This window comes from Moschus berezovskii, chromosome 20 (assembly GCF_049115385.1).
Source record: "Moschus berezovskii isolate FMDL1 chromosome 20, NW_MosBer_1.0, whole genome shotgun sequence".
Classification (NCBI taxonomy): Eukaryota; Metazoa; Chordata; class Mammalia; order Artiodactyla; family Moschidae; genus Moschus; species Moschus berezovskii.
Window position 1 is genome coordinate 32087667 of NC_142479.1, and position 26917 is coordinate 32114583.

The 26917-nt window shown below is 45.8% G+C and overlaps 3 protein-coding genes across 13 annotated transcripts in view; 1 reads left to right on the forward strand and 2 right to left on the reverse strand.

Moving 5' to 3' along the window:
• BLTP2 (bridge-like lipid transfer protein family member 2) overlaps positions 1-16368 on the reverse strand; it is a 33125-nt gene extending 16757 nt beyond the window's left edge. For 4 of the 10 annotated variants that reach the window (XM_088828712.1, XM_088828709.1, XM_088828713.1 and 1 more), the window contains exons 1-23: positions 15198-16008; positions 14623-14672; positions 14183-14327; positions 13881-13999; positions 13582-13642; positions 13208-13397; positions 12108-12231; positions 11821-11945; positions 11533-11600; positions 11285-11430; positions 10484-10602; positions 10212-10375; positions 9818-10076; positions 9076-9281; positions 6386-7478; positions 5762-5953; positions 5418-5620; positions 5153-5271; positions 4825-5045; positions 3662-3852; positions 3438-3537; positions 3102-3304; positions 1709-2003 (exon numbers count right to left, since the gene is read on the reverse strand). In XM_088828712.1, coding sequence (XP_088684838.1) covers positions 1709-2003; positions 3102-3304; positions 3438-3537; positions 3662-3852; positions 4825-5045; positions 5153-5271; positions 5418-5620; positions 5762-5953; positions 6386-7478; positions 9076-9281; positions 9818-10076; positions 10212-10375; positions 10484-10602; positions 11285-11430; positions 11533-11600; positions 11821-11945; positions 12108-12231; positions 13208-13397; positions 13582-13642; positions 13881-13999; positions 14183-14327; positions 14623-14672; positions 15198-15503 — 4699 coding nt within the window. In that variant the 5' untranslated portion in view covers positions 15504-16008. Of the gene's footprint in view, positions 1-1708; positions 2004-3101; positions 3305-3437; positions 3538-3661; positions 3853-4824; positions 5046-5152; positions 5272-5417; positions 5621-5761; positions 5954-6385; positions 7479-9075; positions 9282-9817; positions 10077-10211; positions 10376-10483; positions 10603-11284; positions 11431-11532; positions 11601-11820; positions 11946-12107; positions 12232-13207; positions 13398-13581; positions 13643-13880; positions 14000-14182; positions 14328-14622; positions 14673-15197; positions 16009-16195 lie in introns of those variants that run through there. The other 6 variants (XR_016035472.1, XM_088828715.1, XM_088828714.1 and 3 more) reach the window with 4 other exon arrangements.
• Positions 16369-18761: 2393 nt separating this feature from the next.
• SDF2 (stromal cell derived factor 2) lies at positions 18762-26580 on the reverse strand. Its single transcript, XM_055402091.2, has 3 exons — positions 26238-26580; positions 22232-22428; positions 18762-19440 (listed from the first exon to the last, which is right to left on the reverse strand). Exons 1-3 carry the CDS (start codon positions 26386-26388, stop codon positions 19153-19155), a joined length of 636 nt encoding a protein of 211 aa, XP_055258066.2. The 5' UTR covers positions 26389-26580; the 3' UTR covers positions 18762-19152.
• Positions 26581-26691: 111 nt separating this feature from the next.
• The window catches only part of SUPT6H (SPT6 homolog, histone chaperone and transcription elongation factor), a 30828-nt gene continuing 30602 nt past the window's right edge, over positions 26692-26917 (forward strand). The window contains exon 1 of one of the 2 annotated variants that reach the window (XM_055402042.2): positions 26692-26858. The gene's annotated coding sequence lies outside the window, so the exon portion shown is untranslated. The remainder of the gene's footprint in view (positions 26859-26917) is intronic. The other variant, XM_055402050.2, reaches the window with a different exon arrangement.

Consider the following 26917-nt stretch of genomic DNA (forward strand, 5'->3'; position numbering starts at 1 on the left):
GGCCTCTTGTTAAAACACCAGAATAGTTTCCTCATTTGTCTCCTCCGCCTCTAGTTACTTTCTCTCCAGTCCTCCCCCAACACCACCACAAGATTTACCTTCCTGAAAGTAAAATTCTAATGATGACACACCCCTATTCAAATCCTTCAGCAGTTCACCACTGTTTACTGAATAAGGAACAAAAACTCCCTAGCCTTGTATGAAAGACCTTTGATGGTCTACCTGCAGCTTTCCTTTCCAGCATCTTCACCCTCAGCTATACCTTGTGCCAACCCAGACTGTTCAGTCTCCTCTGAACATACTGAGCTTGACCAGCTCCACTCCTGTTCAAGATACTCCCTTTGCTTTCAATGCCCTTTCTCCTCATTTCCACATGCTTAAACCATACTAAACCTTTAAAGTCCAGCTCAAATGCTACTTCCTCAATAAACCCTTCCCTGACCATAGGACCTCCTTCACTACAGTCAAGAACTCACTAGAATTTCTCCCCAGTGGCACTCAGCATTTTTCACCTTGTCTTTAAACTCACCATGAACCTGCACTCCTCTGTACTTGTTATTCCCTCTCCCTAAAATGCCCTCTTTTCTTTCTTTGCCTGTTAAACCTCTCAAGTCATGTCCGACTCTTCTGCAACCCCATGGGCTGCAGCCCAACAGGCTCCCCTGTCCATGGGATTTCCCAGGCAAGAATACTGGAATGGGTTGCTATTTCCTTTTCCAGGGGATCTTCCTGATCCAGGAATCGAACCTGCCATCTTCTGCACTGCAGGTGCATTCTTTATCACTGAGTCACTGGGGAAGCCCCTTATCAGTCTTACTCTCTTTTAAGACCCATCTCAATTATATTAAGAAGCCTTTCTAGACTTCCCTATGCTCACTTAAATACTTTCTTCTTAAACATTCCTACAAAGCATTTTCATGACTTATTTTTTTGGCTGCACTGCACTGCACGCAGGATTTCAATTCCTTGACCTGTCAAATCCACGCCTCCTGCAGTGGAAGCATGGAGTCTTAACCACTGGACCCCCGGGGAAGTTCCTCACGACTCTCAGTTTCAGAGCGTCCCCTCATCTTTACAATTCTAATGTCTAGGGTCACATGTCTAGTACATTATAACCCCTCAGTAAAGCCAAAAAGTGAATCAGTGAATGAATGAGTGACTGATTCAGTGAGTGAATGAACTAATCTTAGCTCAAAGATAAGAAACTTGTTGAGGCAAGTAGAATGTCATATATATCTCTCACTAAATCCAGTACACTGCTTTGTGCCTATGAGGTATTCAAAAAATATTTATTGACTGAACAAATTCATCAAAACACAAAATAATTCTCTAATTCTTTGTTTCTTCTCCTTAGTCATTCTGACTAAGTCATCACTCCTTCCTGAGCCTCTTCTCCCAGCCAAAGGACCAGACCCTTTTTTCTTTTTTGCCAGAATCTTAAGTTTCCTGACCAGGGATCGAACCCATGCCCCCTGCAATGGAAGCATGGAGTCTTAACCACTGGACCACCAGGGAAGTCCCATAAACCAGACCCTTTAATGGTCACCTGGCACTGCTATGTAAGACTTAGGTGGCCTAATATGGAAAAATAACAGTTTCATCTCTACACACAGAGTGAACCACCCAGAATTAGTCCTTCTCAAACTCCCATTCAAGCCCACATACATATTCTAAACCTAATCCTTCAGAGTCTTCTCCCCCAGCTTACCTCCTGAAGACCCCTTATCAGGCTGTCCACTGAAGCTGGGAGTGCTGACAGGAGGTGGGGCTGGGGCACTGGAAGGAACACTCTGCTTTGGCTTTTTGGCTGGCAGGTGGGGATCAATCTTTAACCCCTTCAGCGCCTCAGTAGAGAGGTTACGTTTGAGCACAGCCGCCTTTTTGTAGCCATCATATAAACCAAAGGCAATGTCCCGATTGGTGGTTGTCCAGGAAGCCCGTAAATCTACCAAGTGCAACTGATGCGTGTGAAAGGCAGAATCCCCAACTCGAGTAGTGGGCTCCTAGGAAACAGGGAAAGGACCTCAGACTTGCATGGAAATTCCCACCATTCCTCCTGGACCACAAATGCAAAGATAACAAACATGCTTGCTGAATAACAGACCTCTTCTGAGGGACACAAGACGACTAAGTGAAAGAAAAACTACGTGGGCTTAGTGTGTGTACTATATTACACTCTGACTATATCCACTGTATTTTAAACACAGTTTTTGTTTGTTTTTAGTCACTAAGTTGTGTCCAACTCTTTTTAGACCCCCATGTGCTATATAGCCCACCAGGCTCCGCTATCCACGGGATTTCCCAAGCAAGAATACTGGAATGGGTTTCCATTTCCTTCTTCAGGGGATCTTCCCGACCTAGGGATTGAACCTGCGTCTCCTGCACTGCAGGCAGATTCTCTGCCACTGAGCCACTGGGGAAGCTCTATCCACTGTATTTTAAATGACTCAAAAGAATTTCATCTTAAAATCCTTCCTTAATTGGGGGCAGGGGAGGGACCACCAAAGAAAGCACTAGGAAAAAAAAGTTTACTCTATTGCCTGAAAAGCAAGAGACTATCTTTAGAAAGAGGGGAAAAAAGAAACTTTCAGAAAGAGGGATGCACATACTAGTGAATATATCATAAACTAACAACATATATAATTAGAATATCGTTAGGAACATTACCCGGGACTTAACCTAAAGCCTACCGCTATGAACTGAATTGTATTCTCACACCAAATTTGTATGTTAAGGCCATAATCCCCAATGTAATGTAATGGGACTTACAAAGATGGGGCCTTTAGGAGGTAATTAGGTTTAGATGGGGTCCTAATTAGGGTGGGGCCCTCATGACAGGATTAGTGTCATCACAAGAAGAGCCATCAGAGAGCTTCCTTCTTTTCCTGCCAGGTAAGGTTACAGTGAGAAGGCAGCCATTTGCAAGCCAGTAAGACAGCCCTCACCAGAACCTGACCATGCTGCCCAGCCTCCAGCAGTGAGACAAATTTCTGCTGTTTAAATAAGCCCCTCTGCTTACAGTATTCTGTTATGGCAGCCTGAGCAGACTTTGACACCTACTGATACAAGCAAGGCAGTAGAGTGAACGTGTCAGGTGGTACCTCCTCAGCTGTGCGATTGCTGTGCCGTTGGTAGGTAAGGGAGGACAGGCTCAGTAGGTGGGTCTTTGTTACCAAGGGATCAAGGCAGTGGTCAGCATTCTCTTCAGTGGGCGAAGCCATCAGGTGAACAGTCACCTGACTTAAGTCACTAACCATCTGGGTCACACTCCAGTCAGAGATGAGGCGCCGCATCACTGTGCCCGCTGAGGAGAGGAGGCATACAGGGCCCATGCAAACCAGTACAGACCAATGTGGGACAGAAAGAGAGGCTGGGGAGGGAACTGAGAAACAGGACGAGAAACAGGCGTGGAGAAACAAAGGCGCCTCTGATCTTACCTTGAGGTATAAGTCGCTGAGTTCCCCGAGTGAAGACGTGGCCCTGACTGCACTCAATTTGAATGCCACGCTGCTGGGCGAATGAGGCCCAGTAATGCACCTGGCAACAAGAGAACATAACACTGAACCAAGGACAGCATCAGGGAGGTGACTCAGAGACCCAGTGAGGGAAAACAAGAAAACGAGAAAAGTGGACAGATGTCAGCAGCGCCATCAGAGCTGACCTGCAGCTGGGGAAAGAGCGCAGTATAGGAAAGTTGCTTGTAGTGCTGGCCGAGTTTCTTCTTGCTGGGTTTCAGGTTGTTGAAGAGCTTTCCCCTACAAATAGGCCTCGTGATACTAGTCCAAGTTGCCCAGAAGTTCTGCATCCAGCGCAGGGTGCTACTATACAGCAGAATCCGGGGCTGGGATATCGCTGCAAAAGAAACGATAGACATTTCCCAGCTGTGGTTAAAACAGATGAAAGGACTACCCTGGTGGTCCAGTGGCTAAGACTGCGCTTCCAATGCAGGGGGTCTTGGATCAATCTCTGGTCAGGGAACTAGATCCCATATGCTGCAACTAAGAGTTTGCATGCCGCAGGCCTCAGCTAAAAAATTTCACAGGCCATAATGAAGATTCTACGTGCCAACTAAGACCTGGCACAACCAAATAAATTAAAAAAATAAAAAATAAAAAAAACACAGATGAAGCTAAATCCTTTCCTAGCTTCATGGTTTTGCTTTTAACTCACTTGTTGAAGGGCTTCCTAGGTGGCACTAGTAGTAAAGACCCTGACTGCCAATGCAGCAAACTTGAGAGATGTGGGTTCAATCCCTGGGTTGAGAAGAGTCCCTGGAGAAGGAAATGGGAACCCACTCCAGTATTCTTGCCTGGGAAATTCCATGGATAGAGGGGCCGAGCAGGCTGTATTCCTTGGGGTGGCAAAGAGTGGGACACGACTGAGCACACCACACACTGTCGAAGCACTAGCTCCCAAGACTTTATTTCTTTTTTCATTTTGGCTATGATGGGCCTTCATTGCAGCACAGGGGCTTCACTGCCCCGGCATGTGGGATCTTAGTCCCCTGGTTAGGGATCACACCCATGTCCCCTGTATTGGAAGGCAGATTGACAACCACTGCACCACCAGGGAAGGCCCCCCAAGCTTCAGATTTTAGAGGTTTAAAAACCCCAATGGCACTCAAGCCTCACACTCTCCAACACTCTCTCCTTTTCAAAGACCCAAGAACTCTTCCTTTACCAATCCTGTTCCAAAAAAGATCCTAACCCCAAAGCTCCCTTGCTCTTTTCTGATCCCCTCTCCAGAGGGTCAAGCTGAAGTCCTCGGTGTCTAAGCTCATCCTCCCAAGCCCTTCCTCCCTGCTGCCCCAGACCCAAGCCTCACTTCCACTGTGCTGAGTCAAATCCATCTTGATGGAGAGATTGAGGTTCTCGGAGCGAAAGGCCCGGTAGGAGTCATGGAACTGGCCCAAGGGCACCTCAGGCAGGAACTCTGGGGCCCGCAAAGTGACACCATGGTGATCGTGGGGGTTTCCGTGGCATAGCCACTGCAGGTCCAGGGTCATGCAGAGGTCAGGCAGGTGAAGGAAGCAGCAGTCGTCATACCTGGCTCACAACATAGCCCTGGTCACCAGCAGCCCCTTGGCTCTCCCCATCTCCCCCAACCCTGAGTCCCACACCCTGCCTGAGGCTCCATCCATTACTCCACTCACTTAGAGGCTGTTCTCACGTTGATATCCAAGTCACCCTTGAACACAAACTGACCAGGTTTCCAGTGAAAAGACAGGTGGTTCCATTCCCAGTGCATATTTTCAGTTGTGTTGTATGGATCCTATAACCACCCCAAAACTTGGTGAGATATAACTAAGCGTTATCACCTTCTCCTCCCAAGTCAGTGCCTTTCTCTCTTCCCCCATATGCTGTACAAGCCCCAGCCACACCATCCTCAGAAGAAAACAGCTCCTCTGGACCCCTCACCTCAGTGGCCAGCTGGTGCAGGTTGGCCTGTTCAATGTCCATGTGCCAGTCCCCATGGAACAGAAGACGGCTCTTGTCCCACCAGGGCAGGGGTGGACTGGGGTCAGCTGAGGGCTTGGTCAAGAGGTCCACACACTGGCCAATCAGTGTCCATGCTGGATCCCAGCACGGGCCCCATACCACAGTGTACTGGAAGATTTCCGCTGGGGCAGAGGAGCACAGGATGCAGCCTGTTACACACCTTCACCCTTCTCTTTGGCCTTTACTCCAGAAAGGCCTCGGCTCATCTCCCACCCCAGCCATCACCACCATCTCAGTCAAATCATCTGCCCTCCCCTACTCACAGTGGAAGTCATGATAGAACTTGAGTGGGGGCATGTTCCTCTCGACAGCCACATTACCCCAAGGAAGCCCCAATGGCAGGATCTGACGCCGACGAGAGCAGGGCTGACCGCTCTGCTCAGTGCCCACCAGTCGACCCATCAGTCTCCAGTCACGGATCTCAAACAAGTACCGGGGATAGTCTCTTATCCGCACTGTTAACACAGGGAGGACACACAGTGGCTACCCAGGAAACTGAGCACTTGCTGGCCCTTCTTCCCCCTGCCACTATTTTACATCTATTTCACAAGGTCAACTGAGAGAATAAGAGCTGGCAGTTGGCAGCAAAGCCAAAAAAAGGGCACGGAGACCTTGAGCAGAAGAGTGAGGGGGATAACGCTGAGATCCAAGAGCCGCACTAACCCTGAAGATGACTGTGTTAGCTGTGCCCTTGTGTTCAGCCAAGTAGTTTCAGGGTGAAATTCAGGAACAGAGAAAAGGAAGAGGAGTCCACCCATCCCACTCCACCCACGCCCAAAACAGCCACATTTCCCAATATAACTGAGCTCCTCTGTAATTGCTCAAAGAGCTCCCTGGAGCTCCAAGGGCAAAACCCTGGGCTCTGCAAATAAAAAAGTGTTACTTACCCAGAAATGTCTTGATGCTGCACTTGAGCATCCTACACCACTGAATGACAAGATCTATTCCCTCAACAGGGAAAGGGCTGCCTGGATCAAGCTCTCGAACCTGCTCTAGTACACGCTCAGGCCCATGGAAGGAGGCGTCTGCCAGAGCCACCAGTTCGAGCCCTGCCAGGCTCCAAGTGAGCAGTGCCCGGCGCATGGGTGTGTTGCCATAGAGACGACGGGAGCGCTGGATGTAGATTTCAATGTTTTTATGTTCCAAAGAGGCATACAGCTCCTCGATTTTGCGGGCAGGCAGTAACTCCCCATGCTGCTTCCGCAGGGCAGCCACTTTGGCATCCAGCAACTGCAGTCTTTTGGCACTCTCCTTACTTTCATCCTTCATCAGCTCATAGTTATCACGAAGCTTCACCTCAAAAATGTCATCCAGGAAAACCCATGAGAAGTGTTGGACCTTCAGGAGTATATCAGGTGGGAGCGGGGCAGAGCTGGGAGAAGCCTGAGAGCGAGACCCTCCGTGCAGGCCCTTCAGCCACTTCTGAACTCCCACGGCCTCGTCCAGAGTCCGTGAGAAATCATACTGATAAGGAAACTCCACGGAGACTGAACCCAGGGAGAGGAGCCACACGCGGTTCCGAAGCGTCTGCAGTCCAGGGAAGGGGTTCCGGTGAAGGATCATCTCCTCCAGCTCGGGGAGCAGCTGCACCTCCACCTCCTTGAAGCTGAAGATACTGTTGCCATCGAAGCCTGCGGCCAGCTCTGGGCAGTAAGCCTGCAGTGAACCCCCGTGCCGGCTCAGGGACACACTCTCGGCAGCCAGGGTAATGAACTTGTCCTCAGCTACAAAAGCCGTCAGCTTGGCTGTGCTCACTTCCAGCGTCAGGTTCAGCAGCCGCTTTGGCGGGGACGACTCGGGGGGACAGGCTTCTGGCTCAGAGGGGGTCGCTGGAGTCTCTAGCTCAACAAGGGGAACAGTCTCAGGAAAAAGAGTGGTTCTTAGTAGGTCTCGGCACTGCAGGGTGGCCAGCACATGCTGGTACAGGTACATGTGATCTGGGGGGCTCCAGAGTAAGGTCAGCCCTGCGCCACACTGAACCTTTACAGAATAAGAGGAAAGGATTGATCAATTACCATATCCTAGAACATGAGAGATGCAGGAACTATTATACATGCACAAGAACCATCTCCGCTCAGAAGTCTGTCCTGAGCAACCATATTAATGACCCCCTTGCTTTGCTCCTCTTTGCACTAGCATGCTAACAGTCCCTACTTATAAGCACTTACTCTTTTTTAAGTTCTCCTCAACCAGATTCTAAATTGTCTGAGAGTAAAAGCCATTTAATTCTCTGGTATCTACCAGAGAATATCCAGTATTTAGATGTACTCGATAAGTCATTTGGCTTTTACGTTTCTGCTCATGAGTTACCTTTCATAACGAACACCTTCTGTATAATAACCACTGCAAGAATCAATTGGAAAATGTTTCATGCACTGATTGTACCTTGATTTAATTCTTAAAAAGCACTGGTCACAAGTTCATGTAGCAACTGACTTATGGGAAAGTATGCCTCAAAGAAGGGATTAGAGGAACTCTGTTAGCCAGAAAAACAAAGTCAATTCTCCAAACAAAGTTAAGGAGACAGAGGAAATTTAAATTCCAAGATCAAAAAACTCCTCTGAGTTCCAATCTCTGTAAAGGAAACTCTTTGGTTTCCAAAGGAAGCTGAAGTCTGATGAACAGGGAAATATCTCACTCTCCTCCCAAGAGGACCCCATGTCCAACCGAAATGATACCCTGAGAAGAAAGGTACTGGGAAGCCTCTCAAAACTTTCCAGTGCCTCCATCTTCAGGTCTCTTCTAGCCTGTTTATGAGCTGAGTGCTTCAGTAAAATGCCACCAGATCATGACCTTTAAGAGCCCTTTACTTATATATAATGTGTTCAGTTCAGTTCAGTTCAGTTCAGTCGCTCGTCGTGTCCGACTCTCCGCGACCCCATGAATCACAGCATGCCAGGCCTCCCTGTCCATCACCAACTCCCGGAGTTCACTCAAACTCATGTCCACAGAGTCGGTGATGCCATCCAGCCATCTCATTCTCGGTCGTCCCCTTCTCCTCCCGCCCCCAACCCCTCCCAGCATCAGAGTCTTTTCTAGTGAGTCAACTCGTCGCATGACGTGGCCAAAGTATTGCAGTTTCAGCTTTAGCATCAGTCCTTCCAATGAACACCCAGGATCGATCTCCCTCAGAATGGACTGGTTGGATCTCCTTGCAGTACAAGGGACTCTCAAGAGTCTTCTCCAACACCACAGTTCAAAAGCATATATCCGTATATCAGATACACGCACTGAAATCTTTACAGTTGAAATTATATGTCTGATATCTGCTTCAAAATAATCCCATAGTAGAAGGCAGGCGTGACTGCTCACAGTTAAGCTAAATGAGGTTGGTCCTAAGTTGGTAATTATTGAGGTCAGGTATGGTTGCATGAAAGTTCATATACTCTCTGGTTTTATATGTATTTTAAGTTCCACATTAAAAGATAAAAATGTACAAAACAAGCCAGGGCAAAAAGACCAACCACTAGGTGTTGTTTCTCACAGGTGAGTTTCACAACATGACTCAGACTGGAAAATGCTCTAAGCCAAGGAAAAACCAACCCAACCCCACCTCTAGAGGTAATGGAAACATTACCTCTAGAGAGCGGATGCTGCTGTGATAGGTGATGGAGAGCATGGAGAAGCTGAGCACTGGAGTGGGGATGTCAGGAGCCTTACAACAGGGCTGCATCTTCTCTGTGACCGACTTCACCAGCGCAAGCACAAGTCCTTGAACACCCACAGTGGAGGTCTCAGCACTTCCCAGGACAGTCAGGGTGTCCAGCCGGATCTCAGAAGCACCTAACATCCAGAAACCATGTCAGGGTTGGTGCTTGGCTCTCACACGCCAACTTCAGTCCTCGCTCTCCTTCCTTCCTTATTCCCTTCACTCTGGCTATCCTTATTCCCCACACTTTCCTAACCTAATTCCTCATGTTTTAGGGAAGTTTTTCCTTTCCCATTTTAACCTAACTACAAGCTGGCAGGGCCAAAGAAGTACCCAAACTCCCACCATTTTCCCAGAAATACATCAGTTTCTCTCTAGAACTAAATACACAAAGAAAACAGAAAACTAACTGCATCTCCTTCTCCTGATCAGATATCAAAGCTGTTTGTTCTTATACACTTTGCTATCTGTAAGCCTTTAAGAAATATCAAGAAGCCCAACAGTTACCCAAGACCTTTTAACATTTCCTGCCTGACTTAGAAAATTTTCAAATAACTGATTTTATTACATGAGGAGCAGCAGCATAATCTGCTTAGGTTACAAACTACCCACTTCAGTACAGTACACTGTATACTATACTATATAACGATCCACTTCCTGTCCCACTTACCAACCAGGGCAGAAAGGGTGAATAAGTTCATGTCCTCCACCTTCAAGTCCACCTTCCACAGTAATGACACAGATTCCCCAAATGAGGATTCCCTAGAGACAGCTGACTTTCCAGACTGTGGACCCATTAAGGAGAAGATCCGAGAAAGACACTGAGCACAGGTATCTGATGCCTCCACCTGCAGTCCTCGGATGGTACAATCAAGAAAGAGGGTATCTGACTGAGTGCTGGACAGGCCCAGAGGCTGGTTATAGCTACCCTAAAAAAGAAACAAAGGGACTTCATCAGAAGCATGCCAACACACAGTTCTGTAAATGCACTGGTGCTCAGTGCTCCAGAGCATGGCAGGATGAGCAAACTCTATAGGCTGCTGTTCACCAAAGTCCCCACCTACCTGTAGTGTGAAGGAGTCCAGGACAAGCGCCTCACCCCAAACGTGCATATTGGGTGGGTGGGGTGCTCTCTGAATATGGGAGTCACTGCCCACCCGCCAGCAGAGGTGGTCCACACTTAGGACACCCCGCTGATGGATACTCTGTGGTCTCAAGTGCTGGTAATCTAAACACAGAAGGTGGGAGAGAGGACTTCTTTGGAGCCACAGTGGCCATCACCTGGGCCCAGCTCCACTAATGAATAAATTGTTCCTTTTCCATCGCAGAGCCTTACCCAGAGAGATGGAATTGAACCCCAAGGCAAAGGGCGGTGTATCTCCCAGCTGAATGGAAACATTGACGTTGGAGATGGAGGTGCTAAAGATGATAGGTGCCAGGATTTGAGGAAAGGCTCTGTACGGGGACAAGACTTCATTGTTTGACAAGGAAAGAACTGCAACTTCCTATCATGTTACAGATTTCAGAAGCTCTCAAAAGGCAGGATGAGTTTTGTTGTGATTCTTAGGAAAGGATGCAACTAGAAAAAGATTGAACTCATCAGCTTCCTCCTACTCCCAGTGATAATCCATAGAGACTTATGAGGTTGAACCAGATGAAATTGCTATTTTCATGTATCAAATAATATATATCAAAAATGGTCAATATCAGTATATCTTATGATTCAACTTAATACCACCAAGAAGCATCACTTACAAACCACTGACCTCCTCTATGGGACAAAATGCAAGTACCACACACAGAGACATGGCACTACTGACATGGCAAGTACCTTATAATCTAAGGCAGACGAGATATTGATTATTTAAGTTCAGTTCAAGAAATGTTCATTTTATATAATAAGGAATTGTGCTAAGCACTGAGGACAAAAAAACAAAGAAATTTTTCATTCATTCTACTGCCAGAGTCTCATCTAACAGAAAATATAAAGCATGTTTGCTGTTAAGACTAGGCTGTTAAAACTGAGATTTAAAAAAGATCAAACAACCAAATACATGTTTAACACAAGATGCCACTTTAGACCAAAAAATCCAAGGATCCATCTGATAAGAAGGTGGCTGAAAAAGATGACACTGACCTGTTCTTCCTCTGCTGAGGAAGAGATGAACTGGACTCTTGGGTTTCCAGTGCTAGCATGTGTAGCCAGTGAGAGAACTCCTGGTGCCGGTAATGAATAATACAAGTGTTCAGAACCAGGGAGGCTGAGAGGTCAATGGTGGTCACCTGGAAACGAGGACCCCAGAACTGTGGGTTCAGGTTTTATTTGCTCACGACTCAATGGCATAGGGGGAGAGCAGAAAAAGGAATGATTCTTGGTCAACAGACCTGCACGTTAGCCTTGAGGGAGTTGAGGCAGACAATGCGCTGGCGGCTCTGGGACAGCAACAACCCATCTGTAAGGGCAAAGGGCAGATGAGAGGAAAGACTAGAAGAGGGTCAGGGGCGGGCGAGGAGATGAAAAGAATGTCACCAACACTCGTTAGTTTCAGTATGTTCCCAACTCCCCCTCCTCTGCTTTACTGATATTGAGTTAAGAAGACCAAGTAAGGCACTGAGGAAGTGTGAGACTGGTCCTCCTGTTCTCTCTCAGTACCACTGACCCCACCCATGAACCTTTCAGAAGGAGTTCGGTGCTCATCTGTGCCACATCAGAATTCGCCGTGAAGCTTCGCAGGGGCAGCTGATCCTCATCACGGTGGTACAGGAAATGCAGCAGCTTCAATGTCCAATTCAGGTGCCTGGACCAGAGACAGAGTCTGGCTTAGAAATATGTGGGATGCTAGTCTTACTCCCTTTCCCCCTTCACACAAGCTCAGTGCAGCTACTGGGCTGCTTATGGAGACCCCAGCACACAGCTCCAACTATCACTCTCCACACTTCTGTGTCAGGAGAAACCTCACCTCTTTTGACTATTCATGGACAACACCACACTTGTGATCTCCATCTTCACCTTGACCTGGTCCGGCAGCTGCTGAAGGAGGTATAGGCCAGGCAGAGTTGGTTCAGCCAAGTCCTCTGTCACCTCTGAAAACACCAATAAATAATACAAAAACCATCAACTCTTAACACTCAAGTCTCTCAATATGCCATGCCCTCTTCAGCCAAACGTTCCCACATAAAGTAGGCTAGGCAAACGTCCAAACTTAGGCAATAAGGCCAAGATCCCAGGGATCCAGGCACCTACTGTACTTCCTTCCTCAGGGTCTAAAAAACAGTCTGGAGGACTACCCTGGTGGTGCAATGGATAAGAATCTGCCTGCCAATGCAGGGGCACAGGTTCAACCCCTGGTCCAAGAAGATCCCACATGCCACAGAGCAACTAAGCCTGTGAGCCACAACTATTGATCCTGTACTATAGAGCCTGTGAGCCGCAACTAATGAGCCTGTGTGATACAACAAGTGAAGTCCAAGTGCCTAGAGCCTGTGCTCAACAACAAGAAAGGCCACCACAATGAGAAGCCTGTGCACTGTAATAAGAGAGTAGACGCAGCTCTCTGCAACTAGATAGCTGGCACGTAGCAACAAAGACCAGCGTGGATAGAAATAAAATAAGTAAATGTAACAGTGTATACATGTCAAAATAAACAACTGAAAAATAGTATGGAGAGCAGGTTATTATAATGAAAAGAATACGGACTTTCGGGCCAAATAATTCAAACCCCATTTTTACCACTGACTACCCATGTGATCTCAGTCAAGTTACCTAATCTTACCAGGCACTTTAGTGTCCTCATTTGTGAAACGCTAAGGATTTAGTAAGGGAATATGTACAAAACACGAAGTTCAGGCCTCATTTATGATAATCACCCACTAAATGTTCTTTCATGTACCACAAGCAAATGCCCTCTTTCAAAGGCATTTAATCCTCAAAGACCAGGATTAAAGACCATGGCAAATAACAAATCACACCTAAATGAGCGGTGAGACCACTATTTTTTTTTCCTACTTCCAAAAGAATGCCCAACAGAGAAGCTAAGAAGCTCACTGACTGGGACTTTACCTGAACAGGGAAGAGACTTGGGGGCCAGGCCGGCGCCCTGGCGCAGCAGCTGACTGTGAAAGAGGCCCTCATGCAGTTCAGCATGGAGTGTCCACACATCCACCGTGATCGCCTTCAGCTGCCCGCCACTGATGCCCACCTCAAGACACAGCTTTAGGGCAAGTGAGAGCTCCGCTAGACAGGTGTCCTCCTACAGGGAAGATAAGCCTCTAAGGTGTGACTGTGTCGGGAGCTTGCGGTCAAAATGCTGTGGTCTGGAACACATGCCTGAGGGAACCCCATACCACACATAAATCTAGAGTGTAAGCCCCGAGCACCTTCGTATTTTATGCCCAGAAGAAAAACAAGGCATCGAATGACTGTGACATACTCACCAACTGGCCACTCTTTAGAACTTTGCTGTTGATCTGACTTAGGCTCACCTCACATTTCAGCCTGGGAAAGGAAAAAAAAAAAAGAGCACCTGGCCCCTTTCCTCATTATTTGTAATTCAATCAAGCTTTGTTGGCTGGAAGGCACAAGGCAAGCAGAAGTCCTTAATCTTACTCTCTTCTCAAATTACACAGAATGAGAGAACTTGACACCTTGATAAGAAAGCCCTGATATCCACCCAGCCTGAAACAACTGTAAGGCAACAACACAGTTACCAAACCTTCTTCTACCCAGTGCTTACCTCTTCCCATCACCATCCAAAAGAAAACTGCTTTCTCTGATCTGAATATGCCACAAGGACTCAGAAGTAGCCACCTTGAGGACCATAATGTTTATAGAATCTACATGAATTGAAAACAGCTAAAAGGAAAATACAAAGATGAATGATAATTAATATCAAGGCAGTGTTGTTCCTTTAAATTAAATGCCAATGGAAAAATAATGAGGCACCTCTTAGCATTATGCCTTAAGTACATTAGAAAAAGCCACCATGACTTCAAAGCCAGCCATTCCTACTTCAGGGAAGTGGAAAAGAAGCCTCACCTGGCAGATTTTCAGTAAGGATGGGCTGAAGGCCAGCTCCTTTTGGTGCGCCCCAGTACTCTGGGAGAACGGGGCAAACAGGCTAGAAACCTTCTGGAGGTCAGTTCTGATACGTACTTCTCCAAAGCACAAGGCCACATAGTGTCTGTCCAGGAGAAAAATCTCAGTGCCATCAGGTCCAAACCCCTTCCATACCAGTCTTTTTCCCTCCCTCATACCCATTTTCCCATCCTCCCTAAAAACATAGCTTCAATCATGGAAGAGTCTCAGAGTACTTATCAATATCTGTCTCACAAAACAACAGCTTCTAGGCTAACCCAGAGACACCACCAAGAACCCGCTTCCCTCCTTGGACTGTGGGGCCTCTGTAAACAAATCTCAATCTGCAAACCACAATCCCAAAATATTCCCCAAGAGGAAAGTGAAGAGAGGGTACTCACGGCAGATCATGGCTAAGGAGTTTGCTGGAAATCCATAGGCTATCGATTTCCTAAAACAGTGTGGGAGGAAGCTTTGTACACTAGCTGTTAGGTAAGCCCAGAGCAGTTTGACAGGACAAGAAAGGGTATAAGAAGAGGAGGAAGTGCGAGAGCCCTTCCACTATTCTCCATTCCATTTCCCCCAGCCTTTCTCCTCAGCACTATATCTTGTTCATCTCAGTGACATTGGTTAGACTTTAATATTTCTCTTTCATGGATTTTTGCCATTTCCCCTCTTACATTAGAATGGTAGTCTTCGTTATCTTTGTTCTCTGCGTTACTTCTGTATTTTTGTTCTGTACTTTACTTCCCTATCCTTTTTACATGCCTTGGACACCCTGCGCCTCAAAAGCATTTTAAAAAGAATAACTTGCATCAGTTCCAGTATTCCCAAATAGGCTCTAAAATCATCTTGGTTGGGATGGCAAGGCTGGGTTAACTAGGAAAGCCACCAGGAGTTTTTAAAAAGGAAATTAAAAGTTGAAATTCAGCTAGATCAACCCACATACATTCCCCAGAAGTTTCCTAGGACTCACCACTGTTTGCTGGTGCTGCTGAAACTTAAGACTGACATTCTGAATCCAAAAAAAGGAGCCAATCTTTAATTCCGCTTGCAGCTTCTGCTGACACCACTTGGTGGCCAACCGGACCACAAGCCACCTGCAGAAAAATCCTTGTAGGTTCACAGGACCCTCTCCCAAAGGGTGGCCACCCTCACCCTCTGCAGGTCTCAGAAAGCCTGGCAAAGGATCATGAACTAGAGGTGGATCTTCTGGGCAATTCTCCTGTCTCCCCCACCTGCCATATACATTCTGCCATATACACCACTCTTCCATATACATTCAGCCACGCTGATCAGGACCCTAGTCCCAGAGTGTCCCCTCCACCCAAATGAAATCAGACGAACTAAGCGCCACCGTTTAAGTTGAAGACAAAGAAAGCAATCCCTCAAATCCTTAGGAACCTCAGAGGCAGAGAGAAGAGGTCCCAACAGGAGCTGAAGTCCAGGCATCCGTGTCAGGTGTGCCATCACACAACCCCCTAAAGGTCTCCTTCTCCGCCCTCCAGACAGGTGTCTGCGAGAAGGCAGTGTGGGGTCACATCCGGCCGGCTCCAAAGCCGCTCTCCCTGGGCAGCCAGACCTGTTCCGGCTTTCCAGGGCGAGGCTGCAGGTGCCCTTCGCACCCGGGGAAGGGGACATTCACGGGCATGCGGATGGGGAAAGAAAAACCACTATGCCGGGCCCCCTCCTCATTCACACCCCTATCCACCACCCAGTCTCAGCATCTTCTCAGGCCTCGGCCGCTCGCTCTATCTCCCGGCTCTCGCGGTTCCCACCAGCCAGCTCCACTCTTACGCCCCCGCTCGACCCCTCCCCTCGTCGCGCGCCTCCTCCCCGGCCCCTCCCCCTCCGCCGCCCGCGCAACTCCCCCAACCCCCTCCCGCGCGCCTCTTTCCAGTGCGCCCCCTCCTCAGTCTCTCTTCCTTCCCTTCCCACCCTCTCCACCACCCGCCGTGGCCGGGATCCCCTCACCGGCCTAGGAAGAGGGCGCCGAGCCCTAACAAAAGCAAGGCCAACAGCGCGGAGAAGAACAGGGGCATTCCGGCCCCGGCCCGGCCTGGCTCCGGCCCCCGCCCTGCCGGGGTGCCACCACCCCCCCGCGCCCGCCCCGCCGGCTCCGAGCTGCGCCGCCGCGGGCCGACAAGCTGCACGCGCAGGGACGACGCTGGGCGAGGAAGCGTTGGCGCGCCTGCGCTCCGCCCCCCGCAGCCAGCCAGCCAGCCAGCCAGCCAGCCGTCTCCCTGCCCTGCCCCGCCCGGCGCCCGCGATCCAGCGGGGCCGACTGGCTGCTTGCGCGAAGTGAAGGCGTGGCTTCGGAAGGAGAGCGCAAGGTAGCGGCCCACGACTGACACACAAGCCCCGCCCCCGGGCGCACCGTTCTGAACCCGGAAAAGCGGAGCCGGGGGTTTGCCACCGGCCTGCGGCTCTCCTTGCTGGCTGGCAATGGTCTTCATGGGTAGTTTCGGCCGCGGAGAGTTCCACTTTCAAAGCAGTTTCCCTGAGTAGTTGTAGTCTGCTTGGCTACTTAGGGCTCGTACTGAGGCTACCGCGGAAGTTATACTTCTGAGTCACACAAACTAGTTGTCTTAACTCATTCTTGTCTGAACATCAGTAAGGACGAAACCAAAGGTAATTAAAAGGCCTCAAAAATCCCACCTCATTCCATCCACAAAGGAATGAGTTGCACCATTCTGGACTCTTCACTGCAATTTTCAGTTACTACTGAGAATAGCACCATTTAGGCACTGGGCTAGGAGGAGGATATTACTGAAGTAGAGAATATTATTCTTGCATTTTAGCAACAATTTACCTGGGGAGCAAGCATAATTACATGAAATAGATAATTCAGAGTCAACTTTGCCTGTTTCCTTCTCTGTAAAATGAAGGCGCTGGACAGTTTCTGTCCAACTCTAGTACAGTGATATCAATACAAGCTAAAGAAATTTAGCTTTAGCTTCTTTGACATACTTATTTCAAAATAAGTACTTCATATCCCTTTGCTCTGACATCCTAACCTCCTAAACATCTTCCAGGCTTTCTCTTGGAGACTTTTTTCACTCCTACAGATAAATTACCATTTCAGCTTTCACCTAGGTTTTCACCCAGAGGTGCTTTTACCCCTCCAATTGGTTTTCCTTCACATCTAGTCCTCTTATCGGTCATTTCACATCTCCCCAAGGCTCCAGCACTTTTTTTTTTCTAAGTTCATACTTATTTCCAGTGCTAGAGGTCCTCCATCCACCTTGTAACCTGCAGCCCCAAAGTATATTCTTTCTTTCCTGACTTTCAGGAAGGGCCCAACCACTGAGTAAAAACACTGACCAAGCCACGGAGAGATACTTGCAACACAACTCCCTACTCTTACATTATGAAGTTACTCTTTACTCAACTGTTTCCTATCACTTCTTTTCTCCCCAGACTGTTAACCACTCTACTCCCAACCATCTCAATAGCATGAAATGTTGATTTTGTCATTTGTCTACTTCTTTTTGGAAAGATTTCAAGCAAGCAATGCAAATAAAATGGAAAAAGAGGAGAGAAGGCAGAGATGGAGTTCCTCAAGTAGTTCCTGGCCTCATCTTACTGAGACAAGTCCTTGTAAAAGAGATCAATCCTTTTAATGTTATGGGCCACATCTGGCACAGATCTGGTATCCCCAAATGTTCAACATTAACTCCCTAAAGCAAGTAAGGAAAAAATCCAGGTTTCTAAAAATAAAAAGGGCCTGCTAAGTCACGACATTCCAGCAGATGGCAGTCACTTCTGTTTATCGTTAACTTCCTTGAAGGACAGAGGAGCAAACTTCCTGAATCTACCCAGAAGAGAAAAGAAATGAGGTAAACAGAGGACAAAAGATCTCTAACCCCTTTTCAAAGAGAGATATTTATATTTGTCCAAAAAGTATAGCTATCTCCCGAGAGCTAAATACAGTTGTACTGCAGTAAAAAGAATATATGGCAGACACAGTTGGATTCCTATATTCAAATTAATTACTAGCTTTAAGAATTCAGGCAATAACTATTTGTTCCGCATTGGTAAAATTGTAGTATCTACCTGGTAATGTATTTGTGAGGATTAAATGAGGTGAGATCTATAATATGGTGCCTAGTATTTAGCAAACAGTAAATAAATGTTGGTCCCACTTTCTACCTCTACCCCTTTTGCTCAAGTGCAGTAACATATCCAAAGTAAAACATTTTACTGGCTATTTATTATGGGTCTTTAACCATAGTTAGTCAAAAATCTAATAAAGATGAGGTGCTGAGGGAAAAGAGAAAGACAAAAAAGTCGGATGCAAGTAAGGCTCTCAAAAGGGTCCACACCATACATGTATATGCATGGCTGAATCTCTCCGCTGTTCACCTGAAACTATCACAACATTGTTAACTGGCTATACACCAATACCAAATAAAGTTTTTTTTAAAACAAGGATCTACATCAAAGGTTCCCATCATCTCAAACCTTAGCAATGACTTTTAGGACTCAAGGATTAATAAGATTGTGAAATAGCACACCTAATAAATGACAACACAGTGACTAAGAATGAAATTCTTTTATCGTTTTAAAGAAAGTGGAAGACAAATCACACACATTAATAATCCATGATGCCAAATTTCTGAGGAATAAAAATCTCCTAGCTAGGAGGGATGCCTCCTTCAGTTTTTGTCCTATTACTATGAATAAAAAGCTTCTGCTCCTTCACCAACCAGTCTTGTACTCAGAAAGAACTGACCCAAGTCTGGGAGAGCCACCCACTCGAGTGTGAAGGGCTGAAGCTTCCAAACACAGCCACGGCTTCCTGTCATGCATCTTCACCGCAGTGGTGACACAGTCGACGCCCAGGGAACCCGTGGCAGGGATCCCAAGGGTGAGGGAGCAGCGGACGTCTAAGAACACTGTGTGGTGACAGTGGCTCACAGCCTCCAGACTCATAGCTCTGTGTGGTGGCTGTCTGCCTTCAGCATCTCACTGGGCTTCATGAAGATGCCTTCCATGGCTTTCCAGTAGTTGTTCTGGCTTGGCTGGGCCATGCCATGTACCTCTTTTTGCCCACTGATGGGTCGACCATATTGTTCTCCTGTGACAGAGAGCAGAACCTCGGTGGAAGAATGCTTGAACCGCACCTCACCGTCCCTCACCCAGTAGGGCCCATTACAGAGCACTGTCCAGTCATCCAGATAATCGCCTTCACCTTCCTCACCAAAAGCACTCACTTCCTGGAAGACACAGATAGGTAGCAATATTAGAATAGCTGACACACAGGCTTGAAAAGGGGAGGGAGGCAATGGGAAGAAAATGAGGTTATTCAAGAGTGAAAAATAAAAGGCTCTCCAGTGTTGTTTAAAAATAAATTACTTTGCAAATAATCCTCTACTTATATTTTCTATTATAGTCTGAAAACACTTTACCTCTTATTATTTGACTTTAAATATTCCTACCTCATTCCCTTAACTAGATATTAAGTGACCTGATGAGAAACACAAGTTAGAAATGGGATGGGCTCTGGAGACAGGCAAAACTTGAATGTCAGCTTTGTCCCTTCCTGTGTAACTCCTCTGCGCTTTCATTTTCTCTTCTATAAAGTGATGATGATAATACCTTACAAAATAATTGTGAGAATTAAATAATAAATATTAATTGAGCAAAGTATAGCAAATTCTATCTCCCACTTGTATTCTAATCCCATTCCCCACAAGGTCAAAAATTCAGAGTTTCTATAACTGTTTTAAAAGTTGCTGATATTTCACATATATATAATTTTTTTTAATTGAAGTATAACTGACCTACAACACTATGTTACTTCCAGGTACACAACATACTGACTCAATATTTCCGTACATTACAAAATGATCACTACCAAACACATGTAACTTAAATATACACTTACAGCTATAAAATTTTAGATGATAAAAAAATCAGTCAATTGGAAATAAAGACTAAAGGCAAAAGAAACTACATGTAATTAATAATCCTACTACTATACTTGTATACTGGAACTGAACAAGTAAGTAAATGGATGACATTGTTGGGAGCCAGATGTCTCACTGTTAAGAGTGGGAATTCACAAATAAGCAGAGAAGAGGCTAAAATGATCTATATGGCAATGCATTAGAGTTGGAGATATTAATAAGAACTCATGTTTAACTTATAGATACAGACAATTACATATATGATCACTCAGAGACATGTATATGTACACATACAGGCATGTTATTTCTTTGCTCTGGCAGGTGAGAGGGTCTCAAAGAAACAAAACCCCAGTAGCAGTGAGTTCATGCAAGGCCTAGATCTTGGTTTCTAAGAATACTCTTCTCCAATAAACGGAAGCAGGACTCCGTAGGGAAATAGCTGAATCTAGGACTAGGGAAAGAAATAGACAAGATAAGCCCATAATAATTTAGTGCCATAAAGTAAAGAAGTGTTAAAAACACAGCCACACTCAAACACAATGATGAGAGCATGTCAAATGGATACAGGAGGCAACTGAAACAGTTCCCAACAGCCAAAGTTGGAATAATGTGAGCAACGTAATAAAGATAGTGGTATTGGATAATAATTCAAAGTACATATTAAAAAAAAAATCCAGGAATCCATATCAAGAAGTCCATATCAATGAAAATAAATGATTGAATAAATACAGAGAAAACAAATCTCCCATGCAGAAGAATTTCAAATAAATTATGTAACTATTCCACCCTAGAGGAAGAGGGCTGTGCGCAGTGACACACGAGTCAGAGTTCTTTGTCCGAAGAGTACAGTATGTAAAGGCAAAAGATGACAAGAATAACTTTACCAAACAAACCTGAAAAATGCTACTTCAGCCAGGTCATCGATATCAACAATCATAAGATACTATGTAGCCTTGAAAGAGACGAAAATGGTACTTTACCTCTGTGGTCTACCTCCCAAAAACCTTCATAAATCTGGTCTAATCATAAGAAAAAGATCAGACAAATTCCAACAGAGGAGCACCCTATCGTACACCTGATTGGCACTTCTCAAAACTGCCAAGGTCAACAAAAACAAGGAGGATCTAAGAAACTGTCACAGCCAAGAGTAGCATAAGGGACAACTAAATGTAATGTGGATGGGATCCTGGAACAGAAAAAGAACATCAGGTAAAAACTAAGGAAATCAGAAGGAGCTACAGACTTTAGCTGATAACGATGTATCAGCACTGTTTTGTTATCTGTAACAAATTTACCATACTAATGTTAAAAATGTTAACAGGGTAAACTATGTACAGAGTGGAGGTGAGAAGAAAGCACTTATTAAGGATCAGTCAGTTCAGTTCAGTTCAGTCGCTCAGTCGTGTCCGACTCTCCACGACCCCATCAATCACAGCATGCCAGGCCTCCCTGTCCATCACCAACTCCCAGAGTTCACTCAAACTCACGTCCACAGTCGGTGATGCCATCCAGCCATCTCATTCTCTGTCGTCCCCTTCTCCTCCCGCCCCCAACCTTTCCCAGCATCAGAGTCTTTTCCAGTGAGTCAACTCGTCGCATGAGGTGGCCAAAGTATTGCAGTTTCAGTTTTAGCATCAGTCCTTCTTTCTTTTTAAAGCCTTGAACTTTTAAGGATACGCATCCTCAAAAGTTCAAGGCTTCAAAAAAAAAGGGAGCACAATTACTGCATAGAGTCGGACATGACTGAGCGACGGAACGGAACGGAACGGAATGTGGTTAGTTGGTATCATTAGAAAATAATAATACTTTTTATCCCAAGTTTGGAAAACAATGGGTTTCTTTACTGCAAGATTTACCAGGATAACTTATGATACACTAACATATACCTAGCCTCTCTTTCTGCCTCATCTCTTGATCAAGATGTAATCTCTATTTTGACCAGAAACAATTTCCTTCTCCTTATGAGATAGGCAGTTCTTCAGGTCTGCACAGAAGAGATTTGTACCTGGAAGAGAAAGGGCGAAGAACCAAGATATCAAACAACTCAACTGAGTAAATCCTCTGTTGAGCAGCAGTGACCCGTAGAACGCCACCTCACCTGGTTTCCAGAAAGAGGTGAGGTGAAGTGGTGACTATGGAGGTTCCGGCCGGTGTTGACGTGGGTCAGCCGGATAGGCTGGCCACATCTGATGGGAGTTCCCCTCTCACACACTGTGGCTGTCTTTCCTCGTATCCTCCAGTAACTGTTGCTGTCATCCACAGAGGTTACACCTGTCACCGACTGCTGCCCACTCCCTGCAGTCAAAAAAATACATAAAGGACCAGTCAGAATGACCATCATCAAAAACTCTACAAATAATATATGCCAGAGAGGATGCAGAGAAAAGGGAACCCTCTTGCACTGTTGGTGGGAATGTAAATTGATACAGCCACTATGGAAGATAGTATGGAGATTTCTTAAAAAACTAGGAATAAAACTATCACATGACCCAACAATCCCACTACTGGGCATACAGCCTGAGAAAACTGTAACTGAAAAGGACACATGTACCACAGTTTTCATTGCAGCACTATTTACAATAGATAGGACATGGAAGCAACCTAGATGTTCACTGACAGATGAATGGATACAGAAGCTGTGGTACATATATACAATGAAATATTACTCAGTCATAGAAAGGAACACATTTGAGTCAGTGCTAATGAAGGAGATGAACCTAGAGCCTATTATACAGAGTAAAATCAGAAAGAGAAAAACAAGCATCACATACTAATGCATACACATGGAATCCAGAAAGATGGTACCGATAACCTATTTGCAGGGCAGCAATGGAGACACAGACATAGACAATAGACTTATGGGCCCGGAGCCGGGGGCAGCGGAGGGCGGTTGGAGGGATGGAAGGAGCGGGTGGGATCAATGGAGAGAGTAGCGTGGGAAAATGTACCATATGTAAAATGGATAGCCTGTGGGAATTTGCTGTGTGACTTGGGAATTTAAACGGGCTCTGTTTCAACCTAAAGGAGTAGGATGTGGTGGGTGGTAGGAGGCAGGTTCAAGAGGGAAGGGATGTGTATACTTATTACTGATTCATGTTGGTGTATGGCAGAAACCAGCACAATACTATAAAGCAATTACCCTTCAATTAAAAATAACTACATTTTTAAAAAATTTATTAAGTTACAGATTCTTCTCTTCTAAACTTTATCAATAAAGGGTTTCTATATACAAGGGAAAAAAAAAGGAAAAGAGGGTGAGTTCAACCTGACTCCTCTCTTTCCTATGGCTAATAATGTGCCCTGTGTCACTGAAAAGGTTTGGAGGAGTGGGAAGGAAACCCTATGTTTCATAATATTTTTTTCTTCTACAACATTAAAACATGTATGAGAAACACAACGTATTTATATAGTATTAGTTACTGTATAATGAACTATATTTAAGGGTGTACCGTGTCAGAATAGTCCAAAAATGTACATCAAAGGGCACTAAATAAATGAACATATGTGGTTTTCTTGAAGCACAGGCAGTGTTTAACCTGTATACAGTAGCCTGGATATCCCCCAGTATATGTCAGTTATCTAATCATATTTTTAATTGTTTGTAACATCATTCAGTGTTCACTATGTATTACAATCTACTACCTGCAGTCAAAAAAAAATCCAAAATTTTTATTACAATCCAAAATTTTTTTATCATATTTCACAATGAAAATGAGACCAGTCTTTGCTGTCAACTTAATTCAACAAGCCATTACAGTTATCCAATTCCTGTAAGTAAAGTATCAACATGTTACAAAAGTATTCTTAAGTCATTTAAATTTAGTTCATAATGATTACAGATGGTGTGACTTTGCAGGTTAAAAGGTTATCTTACCTCTAAAAAGGTTAACCTTTACCATCTGAGCCACCAGGGAAGTCCATTTGAGCACTTACCAGGTGTCAGATACCAACTCAAGCCTTTTACTTGAATATTCTTATTTGATACACTTGTCTACCTAACCTAATGATAGGTTTTACTATCATTGCCCCCCATTTTATACTGGAGTGTTAAAAAAGATGAATAATATGTCCAAGATTACACAATCCCAAGAGACAGTGCAGGGCTTGAACCTAGCTGGCCCGACTCTACAACTCTTAACCACTTGACCACTTGGCTTCCCACAAAGCTTTATTTACTGTCAAGCTCTCCCAAACAGCCCACTCATATAAACTCCAGGGACAGTCTCTTCTCTAGGCCTCATTCAGTACTCAATTCTTTGAAGGTACTACATATTTCCTAGATGCTCTCCTCAGTCACTCTTGCCTGTTCCTCCTAGCTTTCCCTGCAGTCCCCTAGCCCTGTCAGACAATAACCTTTCAATGACACTTTTTGTTTACCACTTAACACACAGTGTTGATAGACCACAGTTATCTGGGTGAATGTTTATGACTAAACTACCACTTTCTCTCTAGTTTCTTCTACTCAAGCCGATGATTTTGTACAGTTTTTTAAGGGTAAACCAACTCTCCCTCCTTAATTCCGGTTACTGCCGTAACAGTTCTCTTGGTCCTCATTGCTATACTTCACTAAATCGCAGTCCTCACTTTTTGTCTCTTACTTTTTCACTTTCTGTTCAACCCTCCACTTCCTCTCCCATTCTTAAATTTAGGGATTACCCAGAGTTCCATCCCTGGCCTTAGACATTTTAAATAATGGTTGGGGATCAGGACAAAAGCATTTACATGTGCTTCAGTGAGCTTTTCAAATGATTCAAACTGACACCAGATTGCAAACCACAGTTCATCCTGGGCAATTTTATTTACTCTTCCCACATCTTCAGTCACCAAGACAATGATGTTGTACTTAACTCTCTCAACTTTACTCAGCACAAATCTCTCTTCTTAGCTCCAGACTTGAACCTGGTTCTCAAATCTGGCTACCCATCAGGAGCATGTGAAGAGCTTCCTAAACCTATAGATTCCTACTGGCAGGCCTCTCTCCACCCACATTCTGACTCGATTTAGTAGATCCAAAGTAGAAAACCAGATCAAATTAAAATACAATAAACCTGACATATAGTAGGTATTCACTTAATAATCACTAAGATTATTAAGACATCCCAACAATGACAATTCAATTCCTCTTCTAGTCTTAACTGGTCAGACAGGTTTTGGGTATCATGAACCACAGACCCATCATTACAGACCTATATCCATCTATGAGAACTCTTTCCTCTCTCAGCTAATAGCATCATCAGTTATCAAAGACAGAAATCTAGCAGTCATCTTAGACACCTCTCACATCTCACTAGCTGAACTTTTTTCTCTTCTTTCTGTTTTTGTTTTCCTGTAACATGCTGACTACCACACTACTGTATTTCCTGTATCTACAACCACCTTAGGCACATAATAGTTGCTCACTAAATCTACACTGAATGACTGAACCCACAAATAACTGCTGACTTATAGATGAACCCACAAGCTAAGCATTTTAATTTCATACGTTAAAAAGCCCTCTAAACAGTTTCCTCTTCAATTCCAGTTGAGTCCTTTAGTTTTTCTTTACAAGAAGGGCAAGGTTTGAGTGAAAAGAGGCCAAAGGAAGAGTTGAAGAGCAAGTGTAAGATGGAAAAGAGCTAAACAGGGGGTTATATCTTTAAAGAGTGAGGTCTTGGAAGACTTCAGCCATGTAACAGCACTTACTGTAATTTTCTATATGTCTGTCCCTCCTGCACTGACTACTGCCAGCCTGCAGGAGCTGAAAGCAGGCTTTGAACCCCGTCACTGTCATTCACTAGCTGCCAAGGCCTTGAGTATGCGATTTATTTGAGTCTGTTTCCTCATCTGTAAAATGAGGATAATAATAGTCTATACCTCGCAGTAACGTTGTAGTCTTTAAAAGTAACTATGTAACATGCCTGGCACGAAGTGCACCAGATAGAAACTAGGATTACGATGAAGATGCCTGAAGACCACTTAATTTTCGGACTCGGCCTCCAGACCTCAGAAACCTCCCCCGGGTTCCCCTAACCTTCCGAGACCACACCCCTCAGAGTTTCTCCAGGCCCCGCCCCCTCCGGAGCCTACCAGGCCTTCCCAGCCCACCCGAACCCCGGTGGCCGTACCTGACCCGTAGCGCACGTCGTGTGAGTGCAGTCGCACGTTGTGGCGCGTATTGAGCAGCTTCACCACAGAACCGCACGTAACGACAGCCAGATTGGACGATCCCACAGCACTCCACAAGCCCCCGAACAACAGCAGCGACACCACAGCCATCCTGGCTGTAGCGCGGAACCCCTAATCTCCGAAGAAACTCCGCCCCTGCCCGGAAGCGGAAGCTGCAGGCGGAACCACAGAGAAGAGAAAAGGGAGAAGCCCTAGCCTGGTCTTTATGGTTCCTTGCTAGAGCGGCCTGAGGGACAAGCTAGGCCTGGTTGCTTCCGACCCGCTTAGTTGTTTCCCGGAGCCCTGTGACAACTGCCTTCCTGAACCGCTTCAGCCAGACAACCCGCTCGTCCTCTGACGAACCCCAAAAAGCCAAGCGGGAGAAGAGAGCACAAACTGGCCCGCCCACTCCCAGTGACAGGGCGCCGGAAGTGACGTAGCACGTTGACGCAGCAGCGGCGGCGGTGGCGGCGGAGGGGCCGTGCGGTGGGTCCGTACTATCCTTTCCCAGTCTCGGTTCGACGACTCCATTTTCCTCGGTGGGGGCTTATAGCAACAGAGAAGCGGCGGGCCTCAGGCAGGTAAAGTTTGGACCAGAAAGCGTGTCCCTCGAATGAGTCAGGTAGGGAGCCAGGCTCCT